This window comes from Urocitellus parryii, chromosome 5, assembly GCF_045843805.1.
Source record: "Urocitellus parryii isolate mUroPar1 chromosome 5, mUroPar1.hap1, whole genome shotgun sequence".
Classification (NCBI taxonomy): domain Eukaryota; kingdom Metazoa; phylum Chordata; class Mammalia; order Rodentia; family Sciuridae; genus Urocitellus; species Urocitellus parryii.
Window position 1 is genome coordinate 88424916 of NC_135535.1, and position 17344 is coordinate 88442259.

The window sequence follows — 17344 nt, forward strand, 5'->3', positions numbered from 1 at the left end:
GGACCTTCTGTATACCAAGTGCTACTGTACCCCTGAGCTACATCCCCAGCCCTTTTAAAATTTTTTATTTTGAGACAGAATCTCATTAAGTTGTATAGGCTGGCCTTGAACTTGGTGTCCTCTTGCCTTAGCCTCTCAGGTCACTGGAATTACAGGTGTATGCCATGATACCACTGCCCCCTCCCCCAGTTTATTTTTTTAATGGAGTTATTTATATTTTTGTTGTTGATATGTAGAAGTTCACTATATTAAATATCAACTCCTTATCAGGTAAATAACTTGTGAATTTTTTCTCCCATTTAATAGGTTGTCTTTTTACTTTATTGACACTACCATTTGTATAAAAGTTTTTTATTTTGATGAAATTTGAGGTACTTTTTGTTGTTGTTGCTGGTGCTTCCCTGATCCATTCCCTATGTTTTTTCCTGAGAGTTTTATGGTTTCAGCTCTTATACATAGGTTGTTGATCCATTTTGAGTTCATTTTTATAATAGCTTGAGGTAAGAGGCCAACTTTATTCTTTTATACAAAGAAGTCCAGTTGTTTCAACATCATTTGTTGAAGAAACTGTTCTTTTCCCGTCCTTCTCAGAAATCAATTTAAAGGGCGCATGTGAGGTACAGACCACACTTATTGGTAGAGTGGCTGTGAGTTGGTGAGGGGTAACTTGGCTATCCCAACTGTATACCAAAAGGATGCAGTTGTAGAAACTATTATTCCTAATCTCCCAATGGCTTTTATCCAAAGGTTTCCAGCCAGATGGATCTTTCTAAGGAAGAAAATTTCTAGTTCCCATTAACTCCAACTCTTTTAAAAATGGAGTTCCATATTGTTTGGATAAATTGGTTTGGAAGTCAGTAAATTATTGTAAACTATTTTCAACTTTACCTTTGTGATAAGTTAAAACAAATTAGTTGTACATAGAAGTATGGGAGCTATTCCATTGATCTATATGTCTGTCCCTATGTCATTACCATATTGTTTTGATTACTGGAGCTTTGTAATTAAATTTTTAAATCAGGAAGTGAGCCTCCAACTTTTCTTTACATGTTTAGTTGATTTTTTTTTTTTTTTTTTGGTCATGAACTGTTTTGTCTCTGCATTTTCTCTTGTGGATATGTACAGATTTTCTTTTTAGCTGTTTTCAAAATGCCATTTTATATTTTGAAAAATGCATTATTGCACACATTCAATCTGTACCATTTTCAACTACATTATTAAGATAAAATATGGACTATGTAAGTCAGAGAAAGTGAGCAGAGAAACTTGCTTACATGATTTCAGATTTATAAAATTATGAAGTGCATCTTTCTTGTCCTAGAAAAACATTTGAATACTTACATAGGTTTATTTTGAGACTTCCTTCTTTGAGACTTCCTCCTTTCTTATAACCTAGAAACAGTTAAAAAACAAATATTAATTAATTACATTGTTATTGGGAAGCTAGGAGGAGGAAGGCTTCATTTGTTAGTTTTTATGATGCTAAGAAATTATCATTTTAGAAAATACCATTTCATTTTGTTGATGATTCAATACTGTTAATTTTTAAGGCTAAGGAATACTTCAGCAGCTTATTTTAAATAATATAGGTTCTATGGTATTCCCCATAATCTCAGCTACTAATGAGCTGAGATGGGAGGATTGTGTGAATGAAGCTACTATCCTGGGTAACGTAGCAAGACCATGTCTTAAAAAAAAGTGTGTATTTATTTGTAGTTTTTCTGAAGTAAGGGATTTTTAAAATATTAATGGTTTCAGAAACTATAGTCACCAGCCATTTTCTTTACAATTTAAATTACTATTTTGACTAGTGCTTCTAGTTAATAGCATATATGATATCAAGAATATGCATAAACTTTGTGTTTATAGTTGATGCTATAAAGTTCTTTTTTTAACTGTTGTTTATTTGTGTATGTTTTGAACACTCAAATATCTTAAAGTAGATGTTTTCTCTCATATAAAAGAAATGTTAAGACGGTTAGTATATAGCTTCATGCAGACATTTTAGATTCAAGACCCTTTCTGTCTTTTCTTCAGCATCCATTCATGAGAATCATGTGACTTTAATTATTTTTTTGTATTTTTTATTGGTGCATTATAATTGAACATAAAAGTGGGATTTGTTGTTACATATTTGTCTATGCACACAATATAACAGTATAATTTGGGCAGTTTCACTCCCTAGTACCTCTACTTTCCCTCCCTCTTGTCCCCCTTTCCTCTACTGGTCTCCCTTTTTATGAGAGTTCGCTGTGCTTTTCCCCACCTTTTTCCTCTTTTGCTTCCACATATGAGAGAAAACGTATGACCATTGACTTTCTGAGTTTGGCTTATTTCACTTCACATAATGCTCTCTCAAGTTCCATCCATTTTTCTGCAAATGACATGATTTCATTCTTCCTTTGGGTGGATAGAATGCCATTGTGTATGCGTACTTTGGCTTGTCTTCAAAGTGACTCAGAGTCACTTCAGGTTCCAAGTTAGCAGCTGGAGTTCCAGGCATCTTCCTTGTGTTCTAGGCTGGCAGAAGGAGGTAGAGAAATGGGGAGTACTGGAGGGACCAGTGAATTAACATGCACTTTGAGCTGAGCAAACCCTTTGTTTGTTTTGTTTTGGTACTAGGGATTGAACCCAGGGCCTAGCACATGGTATGCAAGTGCCCTACCACTGAGCTATAGCCCTAATCTCTAATTCCTAATCCTTGACATCATACTGTTTTTATGTGTGTACTAATCTCTTTTTATCTTTGTGCTTAGATGTCTATTCTTTTACAGAAATAAGTCATTTTTAGCCAGGCAGAGTGGCGCACGTTTGTAATCTCCGCAACTCAAGAGGCTGAGGCAGGAGGATGTCAAGTTCAAAGTCAGCCTTGTCTCAGAACATTTTGAAAAATGACTCTCCCAGGGTTAGAGAGCCCCTGGGTTCATTCCTCAGTGCTAAAAAAAAAATTAAAAAGTCATTGTTTTCATTTGGTATATATATTCATTTGTGATAGTTAAGATTTTAAAATTAGATTTAATTTCAAGGTATACTTTTAGGTGGATGATGAAGATTTACAAGATGAACCTTTACAGATCACAGTTCTTGACCATGATACTTACAGTGCAAATGATGCCATTGGTAAAGTGTACATTGATATTGATCCTTTACTGTACAGTGAGGCTGCAACAGTCATCTCAGGATGGTTTCCAATTTATGACACTATACATGGTAAGGAGTAATAATTTAAGAAATCTCATAAAATTAATGTTTTATATTTATTCTTGAAGACTTTACTACTACATGGTTTTAAAATGTATATCTTACATGCCTTTTTAAAAATTGACAAGTAGAAAAGTAATAGTAAAATATTGTTCATAGAATTTTTACTCCTCTGATCGGAAATTAAAATTATGCCTGAAAAATTTGTGCAACATAGTAAGTAAATGCATTATTTAAAAATTATCTTGAGGTACTGGGATGTAACTCAGTGGTAGAGTGTCTAGTATGCATGAGGGCCTGGGTTTGATTCCTAACACCTCAAAAAAGAAAATTAATTTTGCTGGTACTCTGTGTTTCTAAAACATATTTTCAAACTGATAATATTTGCTTATAAAATCTTAAAAGTTTTTTTGTTGTTAAAGCAGGGTTTTCAAAGTATACTGCAAGAATAATTAAGGGTCTCCAAAAATTCTTTCACAGGGTCTGTGAGTTGAGAACTATTTTTAGCATAATATTCATATATATTCACTACATTTATTCTCACTCTATTCCAAGAATACAGTGGAATTTTCTGGAAGTTTTTCTGACATTTGATGTTACCACCAACTGAATGCAGAGCAGAAATGAGAATCTGTGTTATCATTAAGTAAATTATAGGTATTTGAAAAATGTAACAATACTTCTCTTAATACTAAATTTTTTTAGTATTAAGTGATCCCCAGCAAAATAAATGAACGAATGAGTAAATAAGTAAGGGCAAATATAGAACCTGAGTTATACAGTCAGAAAAAAAAGAACACATTTTCAGAATACAGTGCAACAAATGTGCATGATATATTATGGATTACAGAATGCATGTTATAAAGCATTCATTATATGATGATCTCAAAGTTGTTTAGAACCCAAAGAATTATATTTATGTGATATCATTGGAGAAATTTGCAGAATACATTATCAAATGTTTATCCTAGATAATTACTTTTCTGGATTATTTTTCTTGTTTGCCTCCCCCCCCTTTTTTAACTTTTCCCCTATTTTCTATAATATACATATATAATACACATACAGACACAGACACACACACATACATATTTCCTTTATAAACAGAAATTTAGTCATCTTTTATGTTACAAATTAAGAAAATATACTGATATTCTGCCAGTTATGGCCTTATGAGCCTTTAGTTTCAGTTTAGTTTTCAGCCTTTAGTTTCTACTCAGGAGTTTGAGGCAGAAGTTCATACTCTGAACCTAGGCAAAACAGGCCTGTGGTCAAAATTAAATGAATAAATTAAAAAAAAAGAGGCTGAAATACTAATCTGGACTTGGATTAAAGGCAGTAAATAGCTATATAAATGAATAAATTTCCCCACCATTTACTATTAAATATTGTTTATAGGGAGTTAAATATGTTTATGGGCTCTTTGTTAGAAATACAATCTTATGATTTCAACAGATAAATTAATAAATGACTTTTCTTAGAAGGCCCTCTGCCATAAGTGAATTTGAAGTCAAACAGTCAAGTGAAAATATTTAGTAAATATTTAGAGCTAAGAGCTGGATCATTCTTTTTTATTAGACTATGTTCTGAAAACCCTTATTTTTGGAATTTTAAAATTGGTGTATTTTAATTATTTACAATAGTGGGATTCATTATGCCATATTGTACATGCACATAGAATAATTTGACCAATATCATATTCTCAAAATTTTTTAATTAGCTTATTTGAAATTTTATTCATTGAAATGAATACAACTTCTATTGAATTATAATCTTGCATTAAGTGTTAAGAGTATATACTCTGAAATCATAAAGATCTTCCTTAAATCCTGGAATCTTTCACTAACTAGCTAATGACACTGAATATATTATTTAATTTTTATTAATTACATGTTTCTTTTTCTGTAAAATGGGTATGGTACTATGACAGAAATTACCTTTTTGGGTTGATGTGAATACAGTGAGATACTATATGAAAAACATTTAATATGTCATCTGTCAGTACTCAGCAAATATTATCACCACTATCGTTATCATCATCGTTGTCATTGTCATCAATTTAAATGGGATTCTGCTCCATTCAGTCTTAGTTCAAATAAATGCAGACTTTTGGTAGTAGTGAAAATTATTCATTCTTGTGCATAGATGTTCTGCTTCAGAAAATACAAGAAAACCACTGATAATGAAAGTAATTAAGATACAAAGTTAACATTACTATTATAATTTATACATTATTTTGAAACCATTAATTGCATCTATTTGCTTCATTATTTATTGTACACTATTTTCTTAAGGTATATTGATTTTCCTTTTGAATATGTAGGTATCCGTGGAGAAATCAATGTAGTTGTCAAAGTAGACCTCTTCAATGATTTAAATCGATTTAGACAGTCATCGTGTGGAGTCAAATTCTTTTGCAGTAAGTAAATATATTGTTTTATTTAACAGGAAATTTCATGATTTTTAAATATAGAAAAATTCAATTAATATTTTAGAAGGCTAATAAAAATGGTATACTTTGATTTTAATATTAAAGAAAAAATTATTAATTTTCTAGAAACAATTACTGTAGCTCTCTGGTTATTTATTTGATTTAAGAGTAAATGTTATCTAATTTTTACAAGTTTATTGAAAAATTTTTAAAAAAAATCCAGTAATGTTTTATTGTAGTATAGGTCACTGAAGGATAGGAGCAGAACATTTTAGCCAAGCACTGTGGTACAAACCCATATCACATAGGCTTTTGTGAGTATGAAGCCCCAAGAACTCCTTGAAATATATGAGTCTGGCCTGTGCAAATTTGGGCATCTTCTAGCCAATCCTTATTAGTAGGGTTGAGAACCACTAGGTAGTTGATTATCTTTGATACATGAATGCTGTTTTAATATACTAGTTTGGTGTAGATGTTCTAAGATTCTACTCCTTAAGATCTGACATAAATTCAATGACATATATATATATATATATATCTTTTTTTTTTTTCAACACAATGCCTTTATTTATTTATTTTTTTAATGTGGTGCTGAGAATCAAACTCTGGTCCCGCCCGTGCTAAGCGAGTGCTCTACCGCTGAGCCGCAATCCTAACCCTGACATTTTATTTAAATGAGTCTTAAGTGAGCACATATTAAACAAGTCTATTAAATACAGCAATGACTATTGGACCAGTTGACTATATGACCATGGATTATTAGAAACTGCAGGGCTATTTGACTCCTTTGGTTATATCAGAAATGTAGTGGTCTAATTCTTGAAACTGCATTATGTGGTATACAGAAGAATTTCTGCCAGGGACCCTGAATAATTTGTCTTCATAATAAGCTAGTTAACTTTAATTTTGATTTTTTTTTTTGCCATGTCACTGTACTTTTAATTCAATATTAGATTCATCACATTTTGTGATTCCCTTCCTGTGTATGTTTTTTATTTGTATTTTAAAAATAATTTTAATTTTTTAAAAATTTAAAAATTCTAAAATTGTTATATATAACAGCGGAATACATTACATTTCATATTACACATAGAGCACAATTTTCATATCTCTGGTTGCATACAAAGTACCTTCACATCCTTCATGTCTTTTACCTTGAGATAAACAGAAGCTCTAATAGATAGTTTGTTTTAACATGTACTTTGGATAATGATGTCCATCTCATTCCACCATCATTTCTATGCCCATGCCCCTTCCCTTCCCCTCAAATATCTTAGAGTAGATGTTTGTTTTTCTTCTTCTTCTTTTATTTTTCAGTAGTACTGGGGAATCAAACCCAGAGCTTCATAGTTAGGCACTCTACCACTGAGCTACATCCTCAGTCCTCCTTTTTTTTTTTTTTTTTTTTTTTTTTAAGTTTGAGACAGGGTCTCACTTAGTTGCCCAAAGTTGCCTTGAACTTGGCAATCTTCTTACCTCAGCTCCACAAGTAGCTGGGACAGCATGCATGCACTACCAGGCCTCGGTCTGTAGGTATTTTCTTAATTGCAAAAGTACGATTTATATTTATCAGGCTTATGTGAAAAAGTGAGGTGTGTCATGAGAGAAAAGTTATTTGTAAGATTAAAATGTGTCTTAGAAGACTTTTTAATTGGGAGTATTATAATTCCACTAGTAATTACACAATTACATTGAGATCATCATAATATAAAAGATGTTTTTGTATATCTAAAAGGTAAGAACTTTGACATGCATTTTTTAAAATTCATTTTTATCTTGTGATTAACAGAAGCTCTAATAGATAGTTTGTTTTAACAGCAACGTCTATTCCAAAGTGCTATAGAGCTGTGATAATTCATGGATTTGTAGAAGAACTTGTAGTCAACGAAGACCCAGAATATCAATGGATCGATCGAATTCGTACACCAAGGGCATCAAATGAGGCCAGACAGAGACTCATTTCTTTAATGTCAGGTATAAATAAAATAATTTCATTTTGATTAATACTGAGTTTTTGCTTTCCTTTTGTAATGAAGGCTAAGATTTTAGGTGACTGATTCCCTACTCTTGGCCCCATCCTGCTGAACATTTTTAACAAGTGGAAATCTGAATCAGAAGCTTGTAGTAAACTAGGTAATGAAAGGAAATTGTGTTATTGAAGTGGGTTAGTGGGTGGAAAGAGCCCTGAGTTAGGAGGTTCAGAAAGGAGTCCTGAGCAGGAAACTGGATTTTAGTTTTCTTTCCTCTAGCATTGGTTATAGTCAGAACTTAAGTAAATCTTTTATCCCTGTCTCTAATACTCTCTGTTCAAATGTTACCTTTTCATAGTCTTTTCCTGAGAATTTGTTGTTTAGCTTCCTCTACCCCTCCTGGCACTTCCTTTGCCACTCTTATCTCATTACCTTTCTTTATTCTTCTTTGGAGAACTCATTTACTACCTGAAATTTGTATTTATTTTTGTGTGTGCATACAATATATATTCACAAAAGACACAAACAAGAATAAATGTTATATTTAATAAATGCATTATATTTGTATTCGGTATATTTGTGCTGTGACATAATCATACTGTATTATAATAAAATTATGTTCTATGTATTGTTTATACTTATATATTCTCTATAATATCTATTTTTGTTTACTTATTTAATTATCTTTTTATCCCACCAATGTTAAGCTTCACTAGATTTGGAACTTTACTTTTACTGTTCACCCAAGCATCTCTAGCACTTTGAGGAAGGGAAGAATGCCAAGCACATAGCACAGAACCAAAAAAAGGTTTGGTAAATGAGGTGCATGAATGAGTCTCATTTCCCTGAAAATAGGAAGTTAGACCAGATAATCTTTTAAGTTCCCATCAAGTTCTAAAATTCTATGATCTTTTTAAACTTGTTTTTTTGTCACTACCTTATCTAGCTTTATAGTATGTATTGTCGGGAAATGAAACAAAGCATGAGTTTTTTTCTTTCTTTTGTGGTAGGTGAACTACAAAGGAAGATTGGCTTAAAAGTACTCGAAATGAGAGGAAATGCAGTTGTTGGCTACTTACAGTGTTTTGATCTGGAGGGCGAGTCTGGGTTAGTGGTACGAGCCATAGGAACAGCGTGTACTCTGGATAAATTAAGTAGCCCAGCAGCATTCCTTCCTGCATGCAATTCTCCATCTAAAGAAATGAAGGAGTAAGTATGAATTAATGAAATTGTTCTTATGGAGATTTTTATCTCTTACCTATACATTTTCATTTGCTTTACAACATTTTAGTAGCATTGTTTGATGTGTATTTCATTTTCTTCTGTGATTTTTCTTATCAGAGATGACTGTCAAATTTTAACTTAAAAATATTTACATAATCCTAGTATTTTATTTATAATATAAAATGTGAAGTAGTATAAACTTAAACTATTCTACATCTTTATTTTTTTTTATTTTAATTTTTTTTAGAGAGAGAATTTTTTAATATTTATTTTTTAGTTTTTGTTTGTACGTGGTGCTGAGGATCGAACCCGGGCCGCACGCATGCCAGGCGAGCGCGCTACCACTTGAGCCACATCCCCAGCTCCTATTCTACATCTTTAGACATTATGTATCTAAAACATAAAATGAATATTCATGCAATGTGTGGAATTTTATTTATTTTTTTAGGGAATATTTGAAACCCTGAATTATAATCCAATTATTTTTATTATTGGCAACATAGTATAGAGAGGAATAAGGATTGGCTTGTGCAGGAGTCTCAAACTCAAATGTCTACAGAGGCCAGGCAGTTTATTAAAATAAAATCATTGAATAGGAATACTGGGGTCTGTGTAAGGCTGAAGTTGGCAAATCCTCCCTCTTTCTTTTCTTTCTGCTTCTTTGCTTCCTCCCTTCCCTCCACCCCTTGTCTTCCTCTACATTTCCTTGTCCTCCCCCGACTTTTGTTTTTGTGATGAGGGGTCTCACTATGTTGCCTAGGCTGACCTTGAACTCCTGTACTCAAAGCTATCCTCTTGCCTTAGCCTCCTGAGGAGCTGGGATTACAGGTGCATTCCACTATGCTTGGCTTGGCAAACTTTTCTTTCAAAGGAGAGATGCTAAATAGTTCAGGCATTGACAATAGAGTCTCTGTCTTTATTTATCAGAAACAAAACAGAAAAACCCATGAGTTTGCCCATCCCCTATCTAAGAGGTTAGAATCATAAATTTTTATTTCTAGAAACTATGTGTGATAGTTCCTTTGGTTGGATTTGGTCTGTGTGTCCTTATTTGTGTCAAAGGCAGAGATTCCAGCTTGGTGATGTTATATGTTGAACATTGGTAATTAAAAAATTGGAAATCCAAAGTGCTCCAAAATTCAAATGTTTTTTAGTTTTGGCACTCAAATGTTTCAGATTTTGGAACATTTTGGATTTTGGATTTTCAGAATAGGATGCTCATTGAGTAAAGTCTGTAAATATTCAAAATCTGAAAAAAAAATCTGAAATCTGAACTCTTGTTCTCAAGCATTTTGAATAAGTGATTTGAAAAAGGACTTTCCTGTCATAGTGACTAGGTTAGTAGTTTCTTTTGTGGGCCAGAGATACTGACACAACAAGGAACAACTTGTAACTACAAAAACTTGTTCCATCCTAAATGCCAATAGTATTTTCATTGAGGAGCATTGATATAGAGATATGTCTAGAGTGAGGATTGGTAAACTTTTTTGATAAATGCTCCCATGGGACAGGTAAATAATTTTCGTTTTTGCTAATGCAACTATATGACTCCACTGTTACAGCACCGTAGCAGTCATAGACAATATGCAAACTAATTGGTATGGCTGAGTTCCAGTAAAACTGTATTTACAAAACAGATGGCAGGTGGATTTGGCTTGCAGGCTGGAGTTTACTGACTCCTGTTCTTGATTGTCAGGGAGTCAGCATTCTGTAGTCAGAAAACTTAAACCATTTCCCAGTTCAGCCATTTTAAGGGAGGTTGAATGGAAAACAATCACAGTCTTGAAAAAAAGTGTTCTAAAATCTGACCCTTTTTAAAATGACATTTTATCTTAAGCATATTCTTTTTGGTTAGCCATTTCCTTTTTTCTGGCCTTTAGTCATTTGGATTAAATTTTATTCATAAGAGGAAGCATGAAATTGCATAATTTTATTTGAAAACACATTGACAAGTGAAGTAATTTAAAAAAATAAACTGAAGAGTGAAGTTGCTAAAATAGGTCTGGAAGAACTGTCAGCTGCTAGAGGTAGAATCAGATTGCAGGTGTAACTTTTTGAGGGATTTAGAATTTTCCCCCTTCTTTTCATAGCAAATTTAAGTGAAGACCTCCTTCTCTCCACTTGACACTCTCTAGTTTTACCTACACTGATTGAAGGGACTTGGCTTTTGCAGTTGTGATATCTGAAGGTCTTTTTCCACTCTGATATTTAGTGGAAAGAAAAAGCTATATTATCTGTTGGTGTCTTAGGATGAGATATGAATAGCAGGGAAATATGTTTCACATGCTTTCAGGAAGAGATCCATTGATGTAAACCTTCTGGGATTGTATAGATATTCTCCTCTTCTAATTTGTCATAGCCATTTTCTTTAAATTATCAAACACTCACACAATGAAGAATTTAAGTTGTTTTATTAGGATTTTCTGAACAGCATCTTATTACCTAGTTCATGTCATTTAGAAAAACCCTCTGTATTTAGGCAACTTTATTTGAGCCAGCTTCATTGTATTCTTGATAGTTTGAGTACTATTTCCAAACTTATTTTATGACTTGGCTGATTATAATTATTCTAGTATTTAATTATCGTATAACATTGCTGAGTCTAGATAGGAATTTGATAAAAGGTAGTGTAGATTTGATTTAACGGATTAAATGAATTACCTGAGTGATTAGATATTACAATGTATAGAATGGACTTAATATTAGAAATACCATAGGTTGTTATTGTGAGGCAGCCTTTCATGCAAAGAGACTGATAGAGTCAAAACTCCAAGAATACATTATGGTATGCTTCAGTGTATTTGAATTAAAATTTGATGTCATAATTTGAACATTTTAATGGTATGTTCTACTGCATGAGTTTTCTTCCTTTTAGATGTTTAACATAATGCAAAATATAATACCTTTTTTCTTGCTGAACTCTTGGTGGTAAAAAGTGTTAAGTCTAATGTATCACTTTTCAAAAAATGCTTTCTAAGAGACTTCAGCCATAATTTTTCCTATGTACAGCTCTGATTCTTAGATGTTTCAGTGTAAGAATTCTCGGATTTTTTCATGCTTTAGCAACAAAATACAAAACAAACAAACAAAATCTCACTTAGTTGTTTCTATAAAAATTGATTGCCAATAAGGTGTTTGATTTTCATCAGTTATACAAAACACATTTTTAAATTTATATTAGCAACAAAAGCAGAAACACTTTTACCATTGTAAATCAATAATCTTTTTAAAAGGTAGCCTGTGGAAGCTGGTAAAAACCTTTGTGGCCAATAAGTGACAGCTCATGTTTGATCCTTGACAGGTTATGATTGGTGGGATTTTTCCCTGAGCAGTTAGTATACTCATTAAGGAAAGGCCAGGAAAAGTAGAACTCTTGCCTGTTTTTAATTTGACTTCTAAAAAATGGGAGATATGATAGTTTATTTATATAGGATTCTTCCCCCCGTTGTACAAAAACAAAGATATTGTACAGTGTAATAGTTGTTAACATGAAGTCCACAATTCTTTTTTATGTAATATACCTATTTACTACATTCAGTATAACTTTTTTAGCCAAATTCCTCTTGAGAAATTTAAATTTTTTTATATGAATTTACATTTATATATTTAATCTAAGTTTATTTCTGTATACACAAAGATGTGTTCTATTAGAGGATATAAGTTAGTATCTTATAAAATTTTAATTCAGAATGTAGTTTATGTAGTATATTCAGTATGAGAACTAGACAACATTATTTACATTGCTTTATTAGTATACTTGTAAAAGCAGTGTCCCTTTGTTTTGTTTTGTTTTCAGTGTAGCCTGGTTATAAGCTATATATTTGATACAGTTGAAATACTAGATTGTGTATATCTATTTATATACTAGAATGTGTATATCTATTTTTATTCAGTCAGTTCACTCATTTCTCTTTATGTGTCAGTTTTCACATTCTTAAATATTCTTGTCGTGAGATTCTAGACAGAAACAGTTGTTAGTTAAGCTTTCTTCATAGAAAAATATAAATATATTTGCGGTTTATATCTCAGTTTCAAAGGTAATATGAGAACTCTATATTTGACTTCTCACTTTTATGGGTGTTTCTTCCCATAAATATTGCATAGTAAGTTCCATGAAATTAATATATTAAAGCAACTTGAAATCCAAATCTTAGTATTTTTTCTTATTTACAATCATAATTTATTAATCTGAACCTTTCAAACTACAACCATATCCTAACAAATTAATATTTAGATGTTCTTTTTGAATTTCATCTAATTTTTTTGCATGCGAGGGATTTAAAAGTAAGTTCTCTCCTTGAACTAAAGCTCCTTCAAAATTATTTAACATAACTTTGCAATCTGTTGTATGTATTGTTTTCTTTTCTTCCACTTTGACCACAAATTCCCTCAGGTCTCCGCTGGTCCATCCTCCAAGCCTTGGATGCCGCTCGACTCACAACAGCCCAATTCACACTGCTACTGGCTCACGACTTACTCAGAACTTCTCTGTGTCTGTTCCCACTCTCATCTATACTGGTACGAGACTGCTCAGACTCCAGAGCTGGGGAGAGGCAGGCCACGGGCAGAGTGGCTGCAGAGGCAGGCAGGCAGGTAGCGTAGGCAGGTACCACAAGTCTTTGCTTCTTCATTTTCTTACTGGAAGTCCAGCTGCAGTGAAGAACTTCTGTATTCAGTTGCCGCAGAGGCTCACACTCTATGGAAGTGAAAGTGTTCTTCCAGCTTCCAAAGTCTCTTCCACAGATCCTCTCAGAACCTTATCTTATATAAGTGTACTACTGTGAGTTTTGAGGAGAATCTCTCAAAATGTGTTCTGTAATTTTTTAGAAATGAAATTGTTAATAAGATTCTAAATGAAATAGATACCAAACCTTCCAGTTTGCTTGTTTTCTTTATGTACTAAACCTGTTACGGTAGGGTCTGTTTCATTCTGTGGAAGAGAGCTATTGGAAAACAGGTAAGCAACTATTCTGCATTAAATGTGATGTTTCTGTGTAGTTATTTTCATTTTCCTCTTTGATGTGTTTTTAGCTGTGGCACTCTTGATGCTATAGGATAAGGAAACATTTTTTTCTTTTGAAGATACCTGTGTGTGTGCAAATATGAAAACAATTATGAATATTTCCACACACAATTTGTAGCCATCATTTTTCTTTTGTAACTTAAAAAATCATTTTAAAATATTTTGTCATTTTTTTAATTTCTCCTTTTAATATGTTTTAGCCCCTAAGTCTGTCATTTCATGCTTTTTTGCTTTATCACTTGGCTTATTAACTGTTTCAATGCAGATAATATTTATCTGGAGAATGATGAATGGTTAAACAGCAATTGGTTGTCTTTGGCCTCATTCCCAGCTCCACATTTAAGAAATGACTGCTGGCCCTGCCCCAATACTTTCCTGGTGTTTGGATCATGCTGCCAACCGTCAAGCCCTTTGGCACATGATTACTTATTTTTTTCCACCTTCTTCTGGCAGGATTCCCTTCAATGAAGATCCCAATCCCAATACTCACTCATCAGGACCCTCAACCCCTCTGAAAAACCAAACTTATTCCTTTTCACCTTCCAAGTCCTACAGTCGACAGTCCTCTTCTTCTGACACAGATTTGAGTTTGACACCCAAAACTGGTAAGGCGCTTCCACCCACCTTTTGTTTTTTCTTTTTTTAAAAAAATTTGTTTCTGTTTCTTACTAGCTTTCCATCCAAATCTTTCCTCCTGTTTTTGGCATTTAAGTTAAAAATTAATGTGACTTGATTATTTTCAGTTATTACAATTAAAATATTAAGGTTTTTTTTTTTTAGTTCAGAAATTATCTTGTTTAAAGATCAACATTTTGTTAATTTAATCAGAGTGTAGCCATAAAGTCTGAAATTCATTTTTGTGTGTAGATTTTTTTCATTTCATACTCAGGAGGAATAACATCTTAACGTATTTGAATAGAAAGTAACACCAGTGGCTTGGAATCAAATACTCCTTGAAGTATTAGCATTTTTAAATTCATTGTTTGTGCCTCTCTGAATTGAATTCTGGGATTTTATTATAAAAATAATTTTCAGAACTGAAATGATTACATTGGAGTACATAGCTATTCATCTATTTATTAATTTGTTATTTAAAATGTTTGGGTTTGCTAGTTTACTCTCTAGCTTAGAAAATGTTATTTTTAGTTATACTTGAATATTTCTCAATTTATTAAACTTATAATTTTTTCCCTCTCCTATTTGTATTTTTATGAGTAATCTTTGTGGGTTTTTATGCATATGTTTATGATAAAAAGTTCATATAGATTAAGTTAGTATCTTACTCCCTAAAATAGAATGAACTTATATAAAGCATTAAATTATTATTTTTTCTAAGGAAAATTAAAAATAAGTTAAAACATTTAACAGTTTATAATTTTTGTAAATAGTATTTTTGTCTGGCAGTTTTCCCATCAGATTGATTAAAGTATAGTTCTTATTTGTATTACTTTTAAACTTATCATCTTTAATAGACTTACTTTTGTGTTAGAAAAGAAATTTATAAAATGATCCCAGATTTTGTGAAAACAATGAAAAGAAAGCTAATTCCAAACCAGTGCTACTTATAGAGAAAGGACTTTTTTTTAAAAAAACTCATCGCTTTAATTGCTATTTTTTATAAATGTCATTAAAACATAAAGATAATTATAGACTTACTTCTTTTGATAATAACTTTATTTTTACATATACATTAAGCTCTTCATTTTCCTGAGTTCCACCTCTGAATTCAACCAATCATAGATTGAAAATATTTGAAAAATAATTGGATCTATGCTAAACATGTACAGATTTAAAAATTGTCATTTTTCTCTAAGCAGTATTGCTAACAGCTATTTACATTACATTGCATTAGGTATTATAAAGTAATCAAAGATGATTTAAAATGCATAGAATGCACACAGGCTATATTCAAATATGATTGCATTTTATGTAAAGGACTGGAGCATTTGTGGATTTTGGTATTGGGTGTGGTGGTGGTGCTTATCCTGGATCAGTCTGTTGCAGAGCTAAGAGATGACTGACTTTAATTATGAACAAACATCTAAAAATAAGAGTATTTGATTGTAATGGATGCTTTGGAATGTGGCATTTTAACCATATTTATGCCACAAAAATTGAATCACTCAAAGTACACTAAAAAATGTTTTTTAAATAAAGAATAGGAGAGTCTGGCCTTCATATTCATGACAATCAGAATTAGACAGACTTAGGATAGTATTTAAAGAATACTTTTTTGAAGCTTTTTTTCACTAACTTTGTATTCCAGGCCACTTTTCAATACTCTTATCTTTTATTTTCCTTTGCCATACCACATAAAGTTTTGAGAGTATTTCCTTGGCTTTTTGTTTCTAAAGTCTATGCCTACTAAAGCAGATTGTTAAGATATAAATCAGTTGAACCACACTTCTCTTAACTAATAGGCAATTAACAGTATTAGCAATGACAACCTTTTTGTATTATTAGTACTTAAAAATCTATTTACAAATGAAGTATTAATTTTAGTGTGTAAGCTTGCTCTAAATAGTTTGTTTGCCCATAAATATTTACTACCTCAATAGCTTATTTATAAAATATTAGCAGTTTTTAGTTTCTTGGCCTTAGCATGAGCCCTTAGATATCTGAATAATTCTGAGGAGCGTTCCTGTTTCTCATAGAGAAGTAATTTGGTAAAATTAAAACTGTTTTAAAATTCCTAGAACTATAATTCAGCATGTTTGTCATGCTTTTCTGCCTTCTAATTTATCCATATGTAGAATCGGTATCTTGAGAAATATTGGAATGAGATAATCTGATTATAATTGATTTATCATTACTAACTGGGAAGACAAAAGTAGAACAAAAGTAATAAAGCTTAGATAGAAAAAGTTGTTTTTTGTCGTTGTTTATAATTAATGCTCTTGCTTGTTTTTCTGGTAGGTCTTCTCTTTTTTTAAAAAAAATTAACTCTTTCTGTAAATTTTAACTTATGACATTTTATGAGGCTTTATTTTTTTCCCCAAGTAGTCAACTAATAAGAGTGGGATTTTAAAATGCTAGTGTTAGAATACTAATTCGACACCTGACTTGAACTAAATTTTTCTTTTTTAATCAGGTAGCTAGCTATGTATAGTTTCTGTGATCCAGAGGTTATCGGACCCTGATGAGGCTCAAATATCTGTACTTCACACAGTACTGTGATCAGATTAAAGTGTGAACAATTTTAGAGAAAAAAGAAAAGTATTAACATATCTCAAAGCTGGACAGAAGGAAGTTGGTATTTATTTTAGATTAATAATGACAATTGCCTACACCTAATGAGGTGCCATTTGATTTTGTTTTTAAAGTAGATTTTCAATTCAAATACCCAGAGTGCTATCTTTTATTTTAGCTAGTAAAATTTGAAAATACTGTACTTTACCACTTTAAATAAGTGTTTATAGTTGAGGCAACAAGTTTCAGGCTTTAACACTTTGAAAATGTGGTACATTTTAACCCTTTGAATTCATAAACAAGAAA

General features: G+C 31.9%; 1 protein-coding gene across 10 annotated transcripts in view; it reads left to right on the top strand.

Moving 5' to 3' along the window:
* The window catches only part of C2cd5 (C2 calcium dependent domain containing 5), a 99320-nt gene that overhangs the window by 12598 nt on the left and 69378 nt on the right, over positions 1 to 17344 (top strand). For all 10 annotated transcript variants that reach the window (XM_026392309.2, XM_026392312.2, XM_026392314.2 and 7 more), the window contains 5 exons: positions 3039 to 3210; positions 5525 to 5620; positions 7451 to 7606; positions 8613 to 8811; positions 14303 to 14454. In XM_026392309.2, coding sequence (XP_026248094.1) covers positions 3039 to 3210; positions 5525 to 5620; positions 7451 to 7606; positions 8613 to 8811; positions 14303 to 14454 — 775 coding nt within the window. The remainder of the gene's footprint in view (positions 1 to 3038; positions 3211 to 5524; positions 5621 to 7450; positions 7607 to 8612; positions 8812 to 14302; positions 14455 to 17344) is intronic.